General features: G+C 28.9%; 1 protein-coding gene across 6 annotated transcripts in view; it reads right to left on the reverse strand.

Annotated features, from left to right (window-relative positions):
* Nucleotides 1–1599: 1599 nt before the first annotated feature.
* The window catches only part of LOC105152335 (uncharacterized), a 56988-nt gene continuing 36877 nt past the window's right edge, over nucleotides 1600–21710 (reverse strand). For 4 of the 6 annotated variants that reach the window (XM_087409505.1, XM_087409504.1, XM_087409503.1 and 1 more), the window contains 7 exons: nucleotides 19802–19979; nucleotides 19157–19400; nucleotides 18862–19039; nucleotides 18574–18700; nucleotides 17442–17615; nucleotides 16024–16106; nucleotides 1600–12520 (listed from right to left, as the gene is read on the reverse strand). In XM_087409505.1, the coding sequence (XP_087265631.1) occupies nucleotides 12352–12520; nucleotides 16024–16106; nucleotides 17442–17615; nucleotides 18574–18700; nucleotides 18862–19039; nucleotides 19157–19400; nucleotides 19802–19979 (1153 nt within the window). In that variant the 3' untranslated portion in view covers nucleotides 1600–12351. The other 2 variants (XM_011066549.2, XM_011066550.2) reach the window with 2 other exon arrangements.

The raw sequence follows: 21710 nt of genomic DNA on the forward strand, positions 1-21710 counted from the left end.
CCAATTGCATCCAATTGAATCTAATTGAATCCAATTAAATCCAAAAAAAATATTTGCTATTTATATATATAAAATACGCATTCGGATAGAAAAAAATACCAATCCATTTTAATCCATTCTCGTTTGCTGGGAAACCATGTCTTCTTGCATCAGTAATGAAAGAGATACGGACGTCGAGCTGTGAGCAAGATCAAAAGGACAGAAATATCTTTCTATCCTTTTCTATCGTCTTATTGGCACATGCGCAGACAGAAGAAAAGTTACTGAGCAGGACAAAAATATACATCTTCTCTCAGTCTTGCTCATACTTTCCACTCATTAGTTGGATAGACTATTCCTTTTCCATTATTATAAGTTTTATGATGGCCATGCTCTCGAAATGTCAAAAAAGTGGTGGAGATATGTTTTTAGTGCTTGAATTTTACATTTTCGTTGTTAGAAGTTAGAAGAACATGGTAAAAAATTTTTCATGCATGAATATATACATATAAATATATATAAACATACATAACACGCATAAATATATTCATAAACATGTATAATTATATATGAAATATGTCCTTTTTTCTTTTATAAAATTACTTTTTAGTATAATAAAAATAATAATAGTAATGTAAAAACATTAAAATAATTATAAAGATAATTTTCGCACTATTTTGTTTGTTTTAGAAAAAATCAAGTTTGAAGAAATGTAAAAAAATTATTTATGTATAATTATATATAAAATTATGCATAATTATGTATGAGCAATTTTTTTATATTTTTTTGCAAACTTGTTTTTTTCTAAAACAAACAATGCGAAAATGATCCCTTTAATTATTTTTTATGTTTTCACATTACTATTACTATTTCAAATATACTAAAAAGTAATTTTAAAGAAAGAAGAATGTATGAACATGTATGGACATATTTCATATATAATTATACATGTTTATGAATATTTATGCGTGTATATACGTTTATACATATTTATACATATTCATGCATGAAAAATTTTTTACCGGATAGTATATCCACACAACTTGCATATAAACGTATGCATAAAGAAAAATTATTCAATCGTATTTCTTTTGTAAATATTATATATATATATCATGTGATTATATATCACGTAAAATGTGATTGGATAATTTTCGTTGCACATACGTTTATGTGGCTAGCAAGTTTGTGTGGATATATCCTTAGGATATAAAAATATAGGGTGTAATAAATAGGAATATAAATAGGGTATATAAATACAAATAAGAGAAAACATCTTATTCGCGCGGTCGAAGCAGATCTTAATTCTTAATATACATATTGCAATTTCTAGTTATTGTAAAAATCACGCAAAAATAAAATTAATATAAGACTCACTTCGCTTATTAATTATATTATTCACATATCAGTTGATTGATGACTTATTATTATTATACAAAAATTAAAAGTTTAAAATGCGCAATCAATAATGTTATGGCAAAATTTTTATTTTTATTTAAGTAATTTAATGTATTACACGATAAATTGTAATGCTACGATAAACAAAACATATTAAATGTAAATTTCACATATGTTTTGGAAGAATAATAATTATTTGAATAAAAGTTATGCACACGTACATATTTTTTTATATCTTTATTTTTACAATTTGTCATTTAAATAAATTAATAACTTCATAATATATAGTTATTTAGTACATTTAGAGAACAAGAAACATATTCGGCTTATACATATATTTTTTTATAAAACTATTTAAGATAAAACAATATGATATAATGATACAATATAATATTTAGCAATAAAAAATTAATCATAAATATCGTTATTAATTGTTTTAAATAAAGATTCATTAACGATTTTTATATTATTTCATATTTATGAAACTTAAAATATGGTCATGTGTCAGAGATCATTTGCACGCCGATTAATCTTATTATAGAAGCTACAGGATATAAATGTTGATACTCATGTATTAATAGTTTGAATAATATCTAACTGAAAAAAAAAATCAGAGTCGAGAATATACATTATAATTATATAATAAAATGTAACGAACTAATATTATTTTATTATACAATATTATACATATATGAACTTATAAAATAGATATATACTGATATATGATGATGATTAGACATCATATAACACTCTATTTTACATAAATATTCTAATTAACATATACTTTCGAATAATCATTGAAAAAAAAGTCTGCTATCTAACTTAAATTGGACATATACAGTTGTGACATTTTACATAAAAAAAAAAATATATATATATATATATATATTATATAATACAGGATGCATCAGAGTTATTGAACCAACTGTTTTACCTTATGAGAAAATAATTGATGTTATAATTCAATTAGATATGAAGTCGATAATTTTCTTATAGGGTAAAAAATTAGTTCAACGACTCTGATTCACTCTATATACAAGGTATATCATTTTAATTGACACACTATACTATTTCTTGAACAGAATTTTAGAGAAAAATGTTTCAGACAAAAGTCATATGGAATAAAGAACGCCGAACGTTAAGGTTAAAGTTAGATGTTATGGATTGATTTTTAATCAATTTTTTGTTCCAAATGTGATTGCGCGTCGATAATTGTCGGACGAAAGTTGTGAAAATGTTTCATAATGACTGTGTTGAAATTTTAATAACCTCCTCTAAATAAAACCATAAAAAACGGAAAAAAAGTTATATGGTTTAGAGGGGGATGAGATGATAAGATGGTGCTAATGGTTTGACCTTGGAAAGTTGTTTGAAGGTCACGTAAAGATCATCATCAATTTCTTAAATGGAATCCCATATATTTCATTACATATTCTTGAAGCTTACCTCGAGAACTTTCTAAAATACTATAATTAAGTTCATTTTCATTAAGTACTTTTTAAGTTATAAGGCTTGCAATATACAGCACAGCATTAAGCATTACCCAAGATGTCCGATCGACGACTAAAATCTTTTGTATGTTGTTCAGGATCATGATTTGGATAATATTTGTCAAGCTCAAAGCTATTAGAGGTTATTCCTCTTATTTTCATTTTTGCACTAAAAATTACATTTCTACGTAAAAATGAAAATGAAGAGGAACAATGGCCTTGATCTTGACAAATGTTATCCAGATTATGATGAACAACATTCAAGAGATTTTAGCTGTCAGTCGGACGCTTGGGTAATGCTTAATGCCGGCGTGCTGTAAATTGCAAGCTTTATAATTTAAAAAGTACTTAATGAAAATGAACTTAATTATAATGTTTTGGAAAACTCTCGGGGTAAGCTGCAAGAATATGCAATGAAATATATGTGATTCCATTTAAGAAATTGATGATGACCTTTATGTGACCTTTAAATAACTTTATCAGGTCAAATTATCAGTAGCACCATCTTATCATCTCATCTCCCTCCAAACCATATAACTTTTGTCTGAAACATTTTTCTTTAAAATGCACTGTTCAAGAGATATTTGAATGCGTCAATTAAAATGAATATGTAATCCTATATGTAATTGACATAAAATTTATTTCTTTTGTATATAGATATTTCTTTTGTATATTTCTTCCTCCTTTTTAAATTGAGATTAAATTAAGCATATGACTAGGAAATGAAAACATTTTATAATTATCATTCTTGACAAAGTATATAGAAATTGTCATATATGTAATTATATGTAATTTCGTATGTATGGTATATTAGACTGACAAGAAAAATAAAATTTTTTTTTAATCGGCTTCTCAGCTCAAAGACTTCCATTTTATATCAAAAGAACACCCCTAAATTTTTATTTAAAAAAAATTAAAATTTAGAGGTTGTTCGTGAACGATTTTTAAATCAAAGTTTCGATTTTCCTTACATGTTTGATTTGTTGCAAAAATGACTTAATCCGGATTTTATGTGATATGATACTGTATGATATGTATGTTTTTTTGATCGCTGGACGCAATACATTCATTTAGTTTTATGACTTTAAGAAATATAGCTCTATTTTAATGTGAAAAAATTAATTTTTTCTATCCATAAAAATGTTTTATAATCGAGTTAAATGTAATTTTTAAAGACCTTACAGGAGGTCCCGGGAAAATTCAAACTGGATCTTGTTCTAAGTGAACAGACCTACAATTTGAGGGGAGTAATGACCCATTTGAACGCTTGGAATCTTGCTAAAATCAACTTTGAAATCGAAATTTGGTTATTTTTTTCAAATTAATCAAGTAGTATTTCTTAAGGTGTATATCGTAGAACTAAATGAATTGTTGCATCATGTTCAGCGATCAAAAAAAAAAAAAATACTGTATGACATTCAAAATCCGGATTAAGTCATTTTTGTAACAAATTAAATATATGTATTAAGGAAAATCGAAACTTTGATTTAAAAATCATTTACTAGCGACCTCTAAATCATAATATTTTCTTGATAAAAATTTAGAGGTGTTCTTTGGCATGAAGTAGAAGTTTTTGAGTTGTGTGTGAGACTGATTAAAAAAAATTTTTTTTTCTTAATCTAATGTATATAGCTGTGCAGTGTGTAGGATAGAGCATACTTTAATACAACCAAAAACAGTAATTTTTCATGTAATAATTCAGAAAAACAGTAAAATATTTTTTGTAAAAAATTATTTTTAAGAATATAGTATTTGGAAATACATCAAGTGTCCAGGAGACGACGTGAAAAAATTGTGACTATTTTACAAAAATTAGTTTTTTAAAATTTGATTGAATTTAGATAAAATTGAATTTAAATAAAAGTTAGCAGATCAGGTGTTAGAACTTTTAGCGCCGGCACTCTTTCACAGATATCAAAAAAAGTAATGTAATAAAAGTATTTTATGAAAGAAAATTTATGTATGAAAATAATTTTTGCAACAAAATGTACAAATATAATCATATTGTAAAATATAATCAAACAACTCAGCATCGGTTTATGTCGCGTCAGCGCTACCTTAAAGATGAAAAAAAGCACAACGTAATTATTTCGTAAAATTTGAAATTTGGTAAAGCACTAAATTATTTAATACTATAAACGAAAAAAACAGTCAGTTTTCTAATGGGACTAACAGTCAGACCCAATCAAAGTATATGCGTGCGGCTGCATGGACTTGCGCTACTCTCCATCCTATATAATAGGTTTTTATTGTATAACTTTTACATCTAATTAAATAGTGTTAATTTAAAAACTTTTCGATAAAAGTAAGGAAAAATTTAGAACAAAAGTATATATGTATAAAATATAATTATAAACAATAAATTTATATTTAGAAATTGAAAACTTTTTTTAAATATTAATCATGTTGATATTTATTTAAAAATGAGTGTCCGTTTTTCGGATCAATACAGATTGCATCTGACGCAAGATGTTAGTCATCAGAAGTCCCATCAGAAAGCTGACTATTTTTTTGTATATAGTATTAAATTTTGTTGCAAAAACTATTTGTACATAAATTTTCAGCTTTTATAAAATATTTTTGTTATTCTGTTAAATTATTATTTTTGATGTCTGTGAAGAAGTGCCGGCGCCAGAAGTTCTAACACCTGACCTGCTGATTCTAGCATTTTGACTTTTATTCTAAATTCAATAAAATTTCAAAAAATAAGTTTTTATAAAACAGTCATGATTTTTTCACGCGACTTTCCGGACTATATGTATAGATGAATAAATTAATAATAAATGCATATTTGTTTATTACTTATTTTTACTTTGTTAGTGTTTGTAATCATCAATATAATATATGACTTTTTTTTTCCATTATTCTATCGTCTTATTAATTCGAATTATCACAGTAGCATGTAATGCGCAAAGAAGGGACTTGAAAAGGAAGAAAGAGAAGGATGGATAAAGAGAGGGGGGGGTGAGAGGGGGGGATGAGAGGCGGGAGAGAGAGGAAGGAGAGGGAGGCGGGAAAGAGAAGAATCCTAAATTTTGTTTGTGTAACGTTATAGTGTTATTCGTTAAAGTTTTATAGAATGTTCTTTTTAACAGAAGAGATTTATTCTACAAAATAATTTATTACTCTCTCTTTCTTTCTTTCTCCATTAAATTTTTGTCATTTCTTAAATATATGTCTATATAATTCAAAATATACGTTAATATTATTCCACTGAATATGTAAAAAATATTATTGCAGTTCATTTGTAAAAGTATTGTAAATTACAAATTTTTCCAGTATATTTTATTTACAACCTCAACTGATATATGCAGTGTCTACAGTGAGCATATTTAACAGCATTCTGTGTCATTATATGATTGGGACAATAATGGTCAGATTTATGGGCATACGCAAATGGGGGGCATTTTTCTTCTTAAATTTTGGCAAGAAGAAATAATTAAATTATGGAAATTAATGGCTGCGTTTAGATAAAAAGTAGCATTATTAGATAAAAAGTTGTAACTATTGTAAAATTCTTTAATATCATTGGTGTATATATTTAGATCCAGTAAGGAACTAAAAAAAGATCATTGATAATTCTTTACTTAGATTCTTTAAGATGCTGGAGTGACGGCCAAACTTGATCGACGTCCATAGTATAGATTTTTTAAATTTCAAATAAAAAAAAGTTGATAATAGTGATATCTTTAAGTCATTTCTTACATTATCGTTCTGTTTCATTCAGACGCATACATTTGTCCTTATTTAATATATTGCAACGTCGTTTTAAGATCGAACACCTATTACTAGACACAATTACTGCTTTATTTATCATTCCAAGTCAGTTACTCAATTGCATTCGTATACACGTAATTTGCAAATCTTTCTTTTTAAGCTTTTAATCTTAGTTTAAACTCAGTATTGTTTGTGCACGTAAAACTGGGTGCAGAACTGTCATTTTGTCCATATGAGCTATAAAGCTTTTGTTAAGGAAACATTTACATTAGATGATAGCTCTACGAGTTAAAAAATTTTTAATTTTTTTTTTATTGTAGTATAAAGTCCACTGCGGCACCTCCCACAATTTTGCGTCTATACTTTAATTCTGTAAAAAGATTTTTGATTCTGTTCAGTAAATTCGGAGATTTATATCAATCTGCAATGTCCGAACAATTTGATCACTCCAGCATCTCCTTAATAATTGCTTTACTGAAGCAGTGATTTTCTGACGAAAACTTATGAACTTTTCATTATTAGTAACACTATAATGAAACTAATCTTTTATTATGTTGGATATGACATTAGAAAATTACAGAAAGAAAGCACACAGTTTTTTCTGATTATAATTTATATAAATAATTTTCATACTGAATTACAATATATTTTTTGGAGGGATAAAAAATAAAAAAAAAAGGAACTTAAAGAATTGTAATTATCAAAAGAAGCCGAAACTTTCTTTAGAGCAACGAAACATGTCTTGTATTTTTTTTTAGTCCAATCGTACACGAATATTATTAAAAGATCTTTTAGTACATTAAAGGATAAAAATCCGATTGTATTTTGTCTGAAATTTGTCGAAATGCACTAGTTATGTAAACAGTACTTGCCAAATGAAAGAAGCTGGAAGGAAAAATATCAAGAAAGTTTGCTAAAGTCCTCGAAGATTGGTTTTATTGTATCGTTTAATAAGTTTCGTGTAAAAGTAAATTTTTGGTTTTCCCATGTCTGAAATTCTCTATATAATCAGATTCCTAATGAACTATGCATTCTTACAAACGTTTATGTTTGTGCATGTGTATAAAATTAATATATTAATTATGTATATACATATATATATATATATATATATATATATATATATATATATCATTAATGTTATATTACTCATACACACACGCACGTATATTTCACATCTATGTACACTATTTTGTGAGCATAGCTAGACTCTGTCTCCAGAGCATATTCAATACTCGCGAAATATTTGATAGCGCAAATGAACAATAGGAATGTTCAGCTAGGAAATGATGCATGTTCAGAAATATATGCTTACATATTTTTGACGTCTTTATTTTTATTTTGGACATGAATTGTCTGGTGTGCATGTGTGCGTGCGTACGTGCGCGCGCGCGCGCGCGCGCGCGCGCGTGTGTGTGTGTGTGTGAATTATTTCGTTACCTATAATTCTATTTATACTATGCACAGTTATATATGTGTAATCTTCATTAGGTATGACGGAGAACATAGACTCTTGCATAACGCATAATGCATAAAAAAATGAATCAATCAAAATTCTTTATTTCCTTCTTTTCCATAAAATAAAGAATTCTGATTGGTTTATTTTCTTATGTCTCATATTTTATGCGTTATGCAAAAATCTGTGCCCTTATGGCCAAAGAGATTGTATTAGGTGTTGGAATTAATTCGTAGCGTTTTTAATGAAAGAATGTTATTTATTTCACATGAGCATTAAAAAATACATTAATGAAAGTACTTCCCATCACTTGTAAAACGCTACGAATTAATTCCAACACCTAATATATATATATATATATATAAAATAATATATTAATAAATAATTATATTAATATATATATATATATATATGTGTATAGAGTAGGGGAGCCAGCTAAAAATACGTGGTGAATAGAAAAGACGAGATGGCCAGAGAGAATCAAGGGAGAGTGGAGCGGATAGTGATTCTCTTCTCTGATTTCTCTTCTCTGATTGATTCCGCCATCTAATGCACTAAGCACTTCCGCGAATATGCATGTGTGTATATGTATATGTATGTCATACACACAATACTAGTGCGGTACAATACTAGTGTACGCAGCACCATGTTTCATCACATTCCTACCATATTTCCAACGGTGCACATGGCGGCTTCCGGGTGCAACCGCTCCACTCTCCTTTGATTCTCTCTGGCCATCCCGTATTCTTTCCTTTTCTACTGTCTAATATTTTCATTTACAGGGACCCCTATGCCTTGCCTATATATACAAGCTCTTTGCTTTTAACATACAAACTGATGTCCACATTTAGGATTGTCTTGAGACCTAGATAACAGAGATGAGACATAGAACGGTATGATCTAATTGGCTGTCTGAATCACGTGATCAGAGCGCCATTTTAATTCACTATTGCATCTAATGCATCAAGATACAACTTTGTATTGTACATACATATAGATTATGTACAGAAAAATTAAGACAATACAAAGTGCAATAGAAAACTATTATTATGGTGTAAGTATTCTTATTTGTGTGAATATTTAGTATCGAACTTAATCTAATCTAATCTTTTCTTGAAATCTATGTCTTGACTTATGATTCTTTAGAGAACTTTTTTTGTGCAGAAAGTGCTGTGTATTTGGCTGTAAAAATGTATACAAAAAAGGGAAACACCAAAAAGAAGAAAATTCATTCCTTTTGTTTCGTTATTTCCTAATAAATTCTGAGATAAGAAATATGAAGATCACTAATGTAAGGCAAATAAATGGATATTCTTGGCAGCCTATTGTCATCAGCTTATAAGATTAGGAGCACTTATACTAAATTAAAATGGCGGTGACTACCTAACCTAATCGACGCAATATCGCATCTCTGTTATCTAGGGCTGCGTTCCGTTTCACGCATGATGCGCATGCTGCATTATTTATCCTTGTTATTCACGATTGTTAAACAAGGATAAATGATGCATCATGCGCATCATTGGCGCATCATGCATGAAACGGAACGCAACTTAGACCTCTAGAGTTGTCATGTCCAATTATTCATATGTCATGACTTAGAAGTGTATTTGATAAAAGATTAGATGTAAAATAAACAAGAATAAACAATATCAATTTAGCTAAAAAAAATAGAATGTTGCATTGTTGAGATACATATATATAGAGTATTATATGACATAATTGAAATAATATATTTTTGATATAAAATAATATGAAAATTCTTATAAACATGAGCTGAAAACGGTTCATCTACAAATGATCACTTTGACTCACTGAGATGCTGTATTTCATTCCTTCAGATTAATTTATATCTGTGAGGTTACATAATTAAGTTAAACTAATAGTATATTAATGATGTGTATAAACAAGAAACAATTATGATATTCTTCGTAATTACTTCAGCTATTTTAGATCGTACTATATGTATTAATATCGAATTTAAATAATTTATATGATCTTTAGGTTTTTTTTCACTTTTTATTTTCAATAAAAAAAGTGCCAGTATGTTATAGTTTAAGTAAACTTTAATGTTTATAGAATTTTTTCTATTTCAATTTTTCTTCTATTTCAATTTACATTTGCGAAATATACTCCTTCGGTTTATATATGTTAATATTCTGTACATAATATTCTGGGGAAGGCTCCGATTGCACACATTACATGTTGCACACATGCATCGCTAATTGGCCAATTTAAAAATAAAATATTTTCATTGATAAAGCAGTGAAAAATTACTAGGCACTAATATGAATGTGCAATCGGGATTGTAGGAAAACGGGATCCTCCCATTCTGCATATATAATTGGTGTATTAAAGCATACCTAATCGAGTGTATTTATGTGTATGTGCGTGTGCGTGTGCGTGCGTGCGTGCGTGCGTGCGTGCGTGCGTGTGTGTGTGTGCGCGCGCATGTGTATGTAAAATTTAAACAAATATGCATATATCGGCAAAAAATATCGTATTTGAGTAAAAAGAGATCAATTATTATATATATTTTTTGAAAAAATTATTAAAGAGTGTAAGTCTATAATATAAGCAAAAAAGAAACAAAAGATACTGAACCTAGAATGGAAAAAGCAATAGAAAAAGTTTAAAGATAACGTGTGTAGAAAAAAATTATCATTTAATAAATATCGGTTCAATAACTTTACATCAATTTTATTATTTCTGAATGTACACATAACTTGATCATTTCTTTTATTCAGAAATTCGGCCAATTATAACCAGAGACTGTGTCAAGCGATTCCAATTTTATTAAAGATTAACAAAATTAGTTTTAAAATTATTTTTCAGCAAATTGTCAAATTGCAGCAATGACATGTCCATTAGAATCGCACTTGCGTTATCCCTACGAATATTTATGAATACTCATATGCCTTGATGAATATCATACAATATTTGATAATTACAAAAATTTGAGTGAGTAAATATTTGTCAAATTTTCAGACATTCCTGTAATATAATATTTTTGTGACAGTACCATCGCAGTAAAAATTATATTATTAGCAGTTTACTGTAAAATTATTTCGAGTGATTTTATTTTGATAAACGTGATAATACATATTATTGCAAATGTTTGTTCATGATATTGCTGTAATACGACTGGAGATTTATGAGCTTATGGACTTCAAATATATCCAATATCATTGGCACGAATGACATATTTATTCTTTGTCATTGCACCAACAGTTTTTTCTCGTTTTTTCCAAACTTCAAATATATATATATATATGTAAATATGTGTGTGTGTGTGTGTGTGTGTGTGTGTGTGTATCTTAAGGGGATTCTAAAGATCATGACGTCGTGACATTTATTTCATATAAAAGCTATGCAATCTGTACTTACGAAAAGACTAATAAAAGTTTGCAGAAGAAACAATGTTTTTAAGTCCGGTTGCACCAACATTACTTTAATTTTAAGCGAGGCTTAAAACTTTCTTTGTCCCTGTCTCTTTTCGGTTTTAAAACAAGAGAGTTTTAAGTTTCGCTTAAAATCAAAATAACATTGGTGGAACCGGGCCTTAAACGTCTAAGTAAAACATTGTTGTTATGCGAAAATTTATGTGTGTGTATGCGTAAGATATTGATGTACTACATACTATTCTATGTAGTATGATGTGTCAGTGACACGTAAAACGTCTGTGTGTAATGGGTCTTTTACAATAAGTCATAAGTTTACATTAGTCATAAGTCAGAAGCTAAAAATTGATGACTATGATTGATCAATTTTCAGCTTCTACCTTCTGATTTATGACTAATGACTTATTATATAATGCCTGTAAGTTCTATTTATACTGTGACTAATTGTCTTTAGGATCTCCTTAAGTACAATATATACTAGTACAGTTACAAATAACAGATCTAATATTACATTGCTGTAAGCAATGTGATTATCAGCTGATGAAGATTGTTACAAAGAAAAAGTAATATCTAATTATTAATACAAGTGCCACTCTTTGTAGATGTAGATCGTTTATACGCAGAGAATCATCTTAAGAACTGTAGACAAGTTATTTAGATGTTAAAAAATACATCTTCCTGTTAAGGCGATAATGGCAGTTGATGGAGAACAACTGTTTGATAGAAATAGTATTCTGAGGATCCAGATTTTTTGTGTGAAATTGGGAAACTCCTTATTCTGAAATATATACGACATATTGCAGCATTCCGTGATTGTGAAAGGAGAAAATTGGAATGAGAGCAAATATATTATCCGATAATAATTTTTATCTTTTTCTTCTAACTATATATTGAATGTATTTATTAAAATAAGTTAATTATCGCTGTCAGCGTAATCAGTATCTCCACTATCATGTCTCGACTGTTGCACATGAATATCCAATGAATTCATCAATGAATTTGAATCTTTGACCATATCCACTGAGTTGTCGATTAAAATATCCACATTTGGTGATAATTTCCAGGAGACAATAGTGTGTAACCTATGAGCAAGCATAATCTCAAATTATATAAAGAATATATCTTTTTATTCCTAAAATTTATTTTTTCAGGCAATATAATTATAAAAAATTGTCATATTTTTCATGGAGTATTAGAAATGATTATAAAAACCACGTGCCAAAAACTACATGAAAACATAAATATTAATCAATATTTAATAATATAAAATAATGTATATAATAAGAACAATAATTAACACTGTCAACAATCGTTTTATCAAACGAATGTGAATAGTCATTTCTGACGTATTTTTACTTGCTGAATATGAATCCGTTGGCAACAATTAACTATCACATAACAATTTTGAGAAAAAAGAAGCCAAAAAACATGATCTCATTTGATGACATTTTTCTCAAAATTGTGACGTGATAGCCAATTTTTGTAAATAAATTCACATTTATTATGCAAAAATAGGAAAATAATTATTCATATTCGTGTATTAAATAACAGTTAAATTTTATTAAATAGTGTACACGAAAAAAAAATTATTTTCAAATTGCTATATCTCAGAAACATCATATAAAAATGAATTAAAATGCATTTTAAAGCTATAAAAATTGATATTTTCATATGGCATTAATGAAATCAATGCAAAAAAAATTAGTTGCCAATGCTACAACGTCTTGAAAACCTTCAAAAAATTGTTTTTGGCCTTGTTAATGGCAGTTGTCTCAAAATTATGACATGATGGGCAACTTTTGCTAACGAATTCATGTTCAGCAGGCAAATATATGTTGGCAATAACTATTCACAAAGAAAAAGGTCTTTTGTCGGACAATGTAATATACAAAAAACTTTACTCAATCAAAATTTGCAATGTTGGATACTATTTCATTTATCCGTTTTTGTTGTACAACAATTAAGGAATAAAGTTGCAGGAAGAAAAGTTTTCGGATCTCTTTATGTTATAATCAACAAATTTGAAACATTTGTCATATGACATGAACGCACAAATTTAATTTTACTCTATGTATAAAAAATATTAAAATAGTTACAACAAAAAATGTTCTCTAACTGTATTATACTATTCAAGCGAAAAAACATTTGCAAAGTATGTTTTGCTAAGTAAAATGAAATAAATATGAAATAAGCTTAAATATTAATTTAGTATGTTAATTTATATAAATACGTGCATTTTTTCATTATACTATTTTATACTTTACTTACTGAGCTGTAGATGATGGTTACATTTCATCATCACACAGCCTGCAAGAAACGTATTATTACCATTATGATTATAGTACAAAGGAAGAGAGTGGCTATTTTCCAGCTAGAACACAGAGATACTACACTGTTTTACTGTGTAAGATACTTGTAAGAAAGCAATTTAGTTTCATACTGTACATCAGAGCATTGTAGACTTCCATTCTTATTTTTAGTATATTTTGCGTATGAATATAGATTTATGATTTTCATTTAGATTTAAATTATATCTAGTAAATGAAAATGGATTAAAACGAATTGAAATTTTATCTATCCGAATGCGTACTTTTTAAATAGCAAAAACTTTTTTGGATTCAATTAAATTTAATTGAACTCAAATCCAAATATAATTGAATTCAATTAGATTTAAATGCAATCCGTTTAAAAAATTGCATTTCCTATTCAAAAATTTGAATTTAGCAATATTCACGATGCACAGAAAAAGCTGATAAGTATTATTTTTAGATTAAAAGGCATAGAAATGTGCTTCACGCAATTCCAATAAATGAATAAAAATACATTCCGGATTGAAAAGGATTTATTTTAATGCTGTAAGCATATTCTCTGATCTATCAGATCGTGCGCAGGGTCGGTGCGTCTTGATAGAAGTGGACGGCATGAAAAGCGAAAAATTTCCCGGAAAGAGAGGCGAGGAGAGTGTACTTGCTTAGGATATTTGCGTCAGATTAAGGAATTACGGGAATTATGGGAAACAGTTTATGAATGCATATTTTTGAAAATCTGAATCCATTTCAATTTATTTCAATCCATTCTCGATTATAGGATAAGCTTTCGATAATTTTATTATAAAATAAATATGACTATCAAATAACTTTTTGAAAAGTTGGTATTTAATATTGACATGTTTTATACGCTTATATTTAACTTTTTACAATATTGAGTAGTGTAATTGAGTTGTGTTTCATACTTGAAACATTTTATGTAAGACACAGTGTTACACTATACCATCTGTGTACACTATTGGAAAATACCCTATATATTGTTAATCGAAATGCGAAGTTTAAAATATCTATTTACAACGCATGCAATACGCGCGACTTAATATCGGAACCATATATATATATATATACCAGGTTGTAAATAATACCTAGTCATAATGCTATTCGTAATCAAAAATTGATTCGAAAAATCCTGAGGCATTTTTTTCTATAATGCAACTTGTTGATTCAATTTTTTATTAGAAATAACGTTATATGAGCGGTATTTAAGAAATACTCTATCTGTGTTGTAACATACCATATGTTCCTCTTATTTTCATTTTTGCACTAAAATTAATTTTTACGTAAAAATAAAAATGAACGGCAAAATGAAGAGGAACAAGCTCCAATACCATTGATTTTAACAAATGTTATTCAAAACATGACCTTGAACAATATTCAAGAGGTTTTAATCATCAGTCGAACATCTTAGATAATGCTAACGCCGTGCCAGTGGTACTGTAACTTTCAAGCCTTATAACTCGAAAAATATTTAATGAAAAAATATTTTAATATAGTGTTTTAAAGAGCTCTCAATATAAGAATATGCAATGAAAAATAAGAGTTTTCATTACAAAAAAATCGATATGATCTTGACCTAACCTTGGCCATGCCATTTAAAGTCAATCTAAAGCCAGATGTTTTTAAATCCTACAACTTTTATCTGAAATAATTTTCTACAATTCTTATATTTTTCGAGATATTTCGGAGTATTTTTTCTTCACCATGTATATACGCGCGCGCGCGCGCGCGTGTGCGTGCGGTGTGTGTGTGTGTGTGTGTGTGTGTGTGTGTGTGTGTGTGTGTGTGTGTGTGTGTGTGTGTGCGCGCGTGCGTGCGTATGTGCGCGCGCGCGTGCGCGTTATGTGAAACAGAATAATCCTATGTTCTTGGACAGCTGATCGAACGAGTACCCCTCGTAATCGCTCGCGGCGGACGGTGAGTGCGCCGTTGTTTACCGTTTATACGCGGCCTGTAATTCGCTAACTTTATCTTTTAATAACTCAAAAGTAAGCGTCGGATAAAATTTTCGTAAAGGAAAAATCGTCTCAGAATTCAGTCAAACGATTATGCAATGACATGGGGTTATTCTGAATCATCCTGTATAATTCACATTAAATTATTTAAATATCAAACATTCAGTTTCGACTGTTATATAACATTACACATACATATAATCAAGTAATAGGATATTATGTATAAATTGTAAAATTAAATCACAACGTGATTTAAAAATTAGATTGATTTATAATATTGTGATTAAAATTGTAAATAATACTTACGTTTGTTCTTGTTGTTCATTGCCACTTTCTTCGGCAACCAATAATTCGTATTCCTCTGCTGCAAATCGATCCCAATCTGAGAGCTATAATTAGAAAAAATATGTGTGTATATATACATATATACAGAATGACCATTTTAATTTATCAAATCGATTTTCTCAAAATCTGTAAGTTTAAAACAAAAATGTTTTAAACAAAAGTTTTATGGTTTTAAGGGGGAAAGAAGATTTTAATTGATGACTTTAATTGATTTGAGAAGATATCCTTAAAATCATATTAAGATAATTTCAAATTTTTTTTGGAACCTTGGTGAAAAAATTTCAATGAAATTATTCTACGTTTTAGAACATTTCAGTGAAATTGTTGAAAATTTGCTTCAGCTAAAAATCACTAAAATTAAATAGAAATTTTTTTAAAATGCTGAAATTTTACAGAAAAGTGTTCTAAAACGTGAAATAATTTCAATAAAACTTTTCCACCAGGAAACCTCCCATTTTTTATTACATATTCTTGTAGTTGACTTCAAGACGACATATACACGTACATATACACATAAACATACACGTATGTGTTTAGTTACCACGCACCATCCGACACACACATGCGCACGCAAATGTCACGCACACGCACACACGCCGCGAACATTATACAATACGTTCTCTTGTATCTCGTCATAACTACTTAATAAATACTATTTCTGTTATAATATTAAGACTCGTATCATCTTTTTGTAAAAGCACTTCTCTCTCTCTCTCTCTCTCTCTCTCTCTCTCTCTCTCTCTCTCTCTCTCTCTCTCTCTCTCTCCCCCCCTCCTCGATACGAACTTGATCTTATTTCCGCATCCTTCGAAAGAGTTATTTCGTGAATAAGATTAACGGTTATTTCATAGTAGTTTGAAAAAGTTTTGAAGTCAGCTATAAGAATATATAATAAAAAAGAGGAATTCCATTAAAAAATTTTAAGTAACATTGAAATTTTATGTAATCTGACCTTAATTCATCTTTTCAAAATCAACTAAGATCACCAACTTATTTCCCCCTTGAAACCCTTAAAATTTTTGTTGGAAATATTTATGTCTTAAACTTACAGATTTTAAGACAATCGACTGAATAAATTAAAATAGTCCCTGTGATAGGATGTGTGTGTATGTGTGTGTGTATGTGTGTGTGTGTACTTATGACAGTTATATTAATAAAAAATATATTATTATACTTCTGTAATAAATAATTTTCTGATTAATTTAATTTGAAAATATTTCTTTATAAATGTTTTAAGTTGATAAATGTTTAATGCACAAATTATATCTAGAAACTATAATCATGATATTTGAAACGCAATACGTTCAACGTAGTGCTAAAATTAAATTAAAATTTTGGAAAAACTAAATATAATAAATACAATAAATACAATTACATACTTCTTGGCCATCAGGATCATGGTCTCTTGTAGAAGCAAAAGGATCCCTCTGTTCATGATCTAGGTACTTTTCCAAATTGAAAAAAGTATCAAAGAAGATGGATGTCATTTTACATTTTTTCAAATCATTTAATGATATCTTGCCTGGTATCACTGGATGAATCATATCCAACATCTAAGACATGTTATTTTTTTAATATTTTGTATTTTGTTATCATTTGATTCAAGTTATTCTTTTCGATATTATCCAAAAATTTAAATTTAACCCTCGTGTAAACGGGAGTCATTTGTGTTTAGACGATTTTTTTAATATTGAATATTTTATTTAAATTATGAATATTTTGAAAACATGAGTATGGACGCGTCGTTCTGTTCCTAAAAAAACTTATGGAGTGAGGACAGGTACAGTCAGCATCTAAAAGGTTGCAACACATTTTTTTCCATGAGTTTCGGAAGTCTGCTCACCGAGTGATTAGTTATAATTTGTGGTTATATCCATAAAAAAGAACCAATCGCTAGGTGAATAGGCTGCATCCCGAAACATTTAAAAAAAGTGTATGAGATTATAGATTTAAAAAATTAAAAAATTAAAGAATAAAAAATTAATTTTTTAGAGTTAAATGTCAATTTCTCATACAAACATTTATTTTTATAAGTTTTAAAATTGTAAGACTTCATGTCCCAAACTTAAGCATTGTACATATATAAATATTATATATAAATTAAAAAAAATTTGTTAGCATATATTTTTTAAATTAAAATATATGTACCTTAAACTTGATTTTTCATTTTCAATAATTAGATTTTATTGATTTGTTCAAAAGTTACAAATTTTTAAATATCACTACCATACTTACATTTTGATTCATATATTTGCAAAAATAAAATATTTAAACAAATAGATTTGTAAAATTCCGTATAAATCTTTCATTTATAATAACTGAGGAAACTATATGAATTTTTTAATATTCTTTGTAAACCATAATCCGTTAAAAAAATACGCCGAACATTAACGACCCCCGTACACACTTAATGGCAAGCTAAAAGAATGTATACACGGTGAAGGTTAAAGATATAAAATTATTTTTAAAAATTAACGAAATAAACTAATAAGCTACACAAATATTAAATACCTGACAAAGACAATCTTCGAAAGGCAATGTATCTAAACCAATCGCTTCCATTCGACGTAATTGCTCTTCATAGAAATATTCCAATTCGTACATCGACAAGTATCCATCACCATCGAGATCCATACATCTACATGATGAAAACTTAACGTATATTAAATGACAAACGGTTATATAAATTCTATTGCTTACTATGACTGATATAATTAATAAAATGAGTATTAAGACTCGATTGGAGTAGTATTAATACAATTTATTGTATTGATATTATGACTAATGCAAAATAATTACCTAAACCAATATTCAATAGCAGTTGGATGATTCTTGTCTTCTTCACTAAGAAGGAACCATACAAACTCCGTGTAACTCATCTTACCTTCCGTTTGTTGCGCGTCGTTATTGTTTTTTACTTTACTACCTCTCGTCACAGCACCACTAAATATCCGTTCAATCATTCGGGTAGATAACGCTGAAAATAATTTGACGAATCAAATAATTTGACAAATCAAACGGAAAATCAATTTAAATAAAATAGATCAATCCATGATTATAATACATATTTACACATTAAATATCATGTTCTCACCATGATCATTATGCCTTGTTAAATCTATTTTATCTATAAATAGATCATGATCGCGATCCAATTCCCAGAATTTGCAATATATCACATAAAAGTGTTCATAGCTGAAGTACGCTGTAACTTGATTAATATCTTCTTCGTGCTCAAGCATAGCGATCATTGCCAATAAATTACTTCTCCTTAATTCCGCAATTGAAATTTTACCGCTCCAACTTCGATTCACACAATAAAATATTCTGGCAATTACCTGCAATTATTTTCATAAATATCCATAAATAATTAATTTAGCTCGTATACAATACCAAAAGATTTCATTGTTAATTGCACAGCTGAATTATCGTTTCAAAAATAAAAATATATAAAGTTATTTAAATCTGAATGTTTAAACGAAATACATGGAATGATTATAAAACTAGATTTCGTTATAATAAATTTTTATTTTTATTTAAAAAAATGCATTAAAGCAATTCTAGGTGAATATTAAACCAAAACTTTATAATTATATCGAATATTTCTCTCATGTTCGTACGACAATAATCGAATTGATAACATTTGATTTTAATAGAGATCAATATAATTAATAGAAAAATTTTTAATAAATAAAGAATAAAATATAAGTTAAAATTAAATGTAAGTTATTTTACAAACCGTGTGTACGTAGCGAGAATGAAATTCTGTTGCTTCTTTTAAAAATGTCAATCCTGGATGTGTTTCTACTACATCTTGTACAAGTGGTATCAGGTCCTCAGGGAGTATATTGTTTCGAAGACCCCGAGTAACTATAGTGATAAATTTATTAGCAGGATCATGATGAATAGTTGTTAATCTGTAAGGATAAATTCAAAATTTGTTTACTGCTAGTAGGTAATACAGAAGGATTCTAACATAGTCCTCGTGAAAAAATTTCGCTGAAATCATTCCACGTTTTGGAATATTTCAGCGAAATTGCTGAAAAGTTAAAATTCCACTGAAAGTGAATTCTTCAATTAACATACTTACTGAAATTGAATTGAAATTTTTCTGAAATTTTTGCAAAATTTTTATGAAATTTTGTTGAAAATGAATTTTTCAGTTAAAAATCACTGAAATTAAACTGAAATTTTCTTGAAATACTGAAATTTGCTGAAAAATGTTCCAAAACGTGGAATAATTTCAACAAAATTTTTCCAGCAGGACGAGGGGAATGAGGAGCTCGGTTATGAGGGGCGGGGTGAGGGGGAAGAGCGAGGGACAAGGTTTAAGGAGGTGAGAGGCGAGGAGGATAAGAGCAGACGGTCCAAAGCTGCTATTTATAAACCGATTCCTTAAGCCGTTCTACACTAGTTGCAAGCTGATCGTAAGTTTTGTTGCGACAGCCAATCTGAAGCTTGCATTTTGAAATATTGGCTGTCGCAACAAACTTGCGATCGGCTTGCAACTAATATAGAACCGATTTAAGATTCCTGTTAAAAGCTTCTTCCCCAGAATCATTAGATGGCATTATTGTATGACACTAAGGTCCCTCTAATAAGAGTTAAGTCATGAGGAGCATCTCCTGATTAGTCAGATTTCGAGTCTCTTTAAACGCCGCCATTTGCAGATACTTTCAATGTGTTTCATGGTATAGAAGGCACGAATATGAAATCGGACAACTGTCAATCATGGTGGAATTGTGTTGTTTCCGGCCGATACCCGATACCCAGCAATGGCATCCTTCCGCTCTTATGTCTTATCTCCCTAACACCACAAATGTCGATATGTCGACTGTAAGTCGACTTTGTAAAGACATCCTTCCAATATTGATTCTAGGACGTCTAGTGCGATTTATACTCACAAAGCTTAAATGTGGAATCATTTCGTCCTTATTGTTTAATTATAATTAAACAAGGATTAATGCTGTTCATTATGGGGATGAATCGGACCACAGCCTAGAATAGTTGATTTAAAGTCGGCTTACAGTCGCCTTTGAAGTGGGACATTGTATGACTTAGAGATGTCTCCAAATCATCTAAAATCGACTTACGTTCATTTTTCAGACGTCTAGAAGCTATAGTCGATTCAGAGTCGATTTAGAGTCGACTTTGTGCTGTTAGGGCTCTTACTAGAAGAATTCTATCCCATACACACACACACACACACACGCGCGCGCGCGTGCGTATACACACTGAAGTTGTTAGATTTCTAAAGTACCGTAAACTCGCATCCATTTTGACTGAAATGCGGCTATTTCAAATTTATGCATTTGTATTATATTGGGTCATCTAAAAAGTATCCGCGGTTTTTAGATGACCCAATATATACGCATTTTATTTTGGAAAATAACACTGTTAAATAATACGTAAATAAATATGTTCTTTAATTGTAATTAGTTTATTTATAGCCATAAAAATATATGTAATATGCTTAAATTATGTATTATTTAGTTTAATGCAGGTATATTTGTCGTAGAGTTTAGTGCATGAAAGTACATGAAGGGACAAGTGTAATTTAAAAAATGAACCATCAATCACCATGCAAAATCGTGTTCTAAATGCACTTCGGCCATTTTAATACAACATTTCTGAAATCAATTGCGGTA

This window comes from Acromyrmex echinatior, chromosome 9 (assembly GCF_024713525.1).
Source record: "Acromyrmex echinatior isolate Ae372 chromosome 9, ASM2471352v2, whole genome shotgun sequence".
In the NCBI taxonomy this organism is placed as follows: Eukaryota; Metazoa; Arthropoda; class Insecta; order Hymenoptera; family Formicidae; genus Acromyrmex; species Acromyrmex echinatior.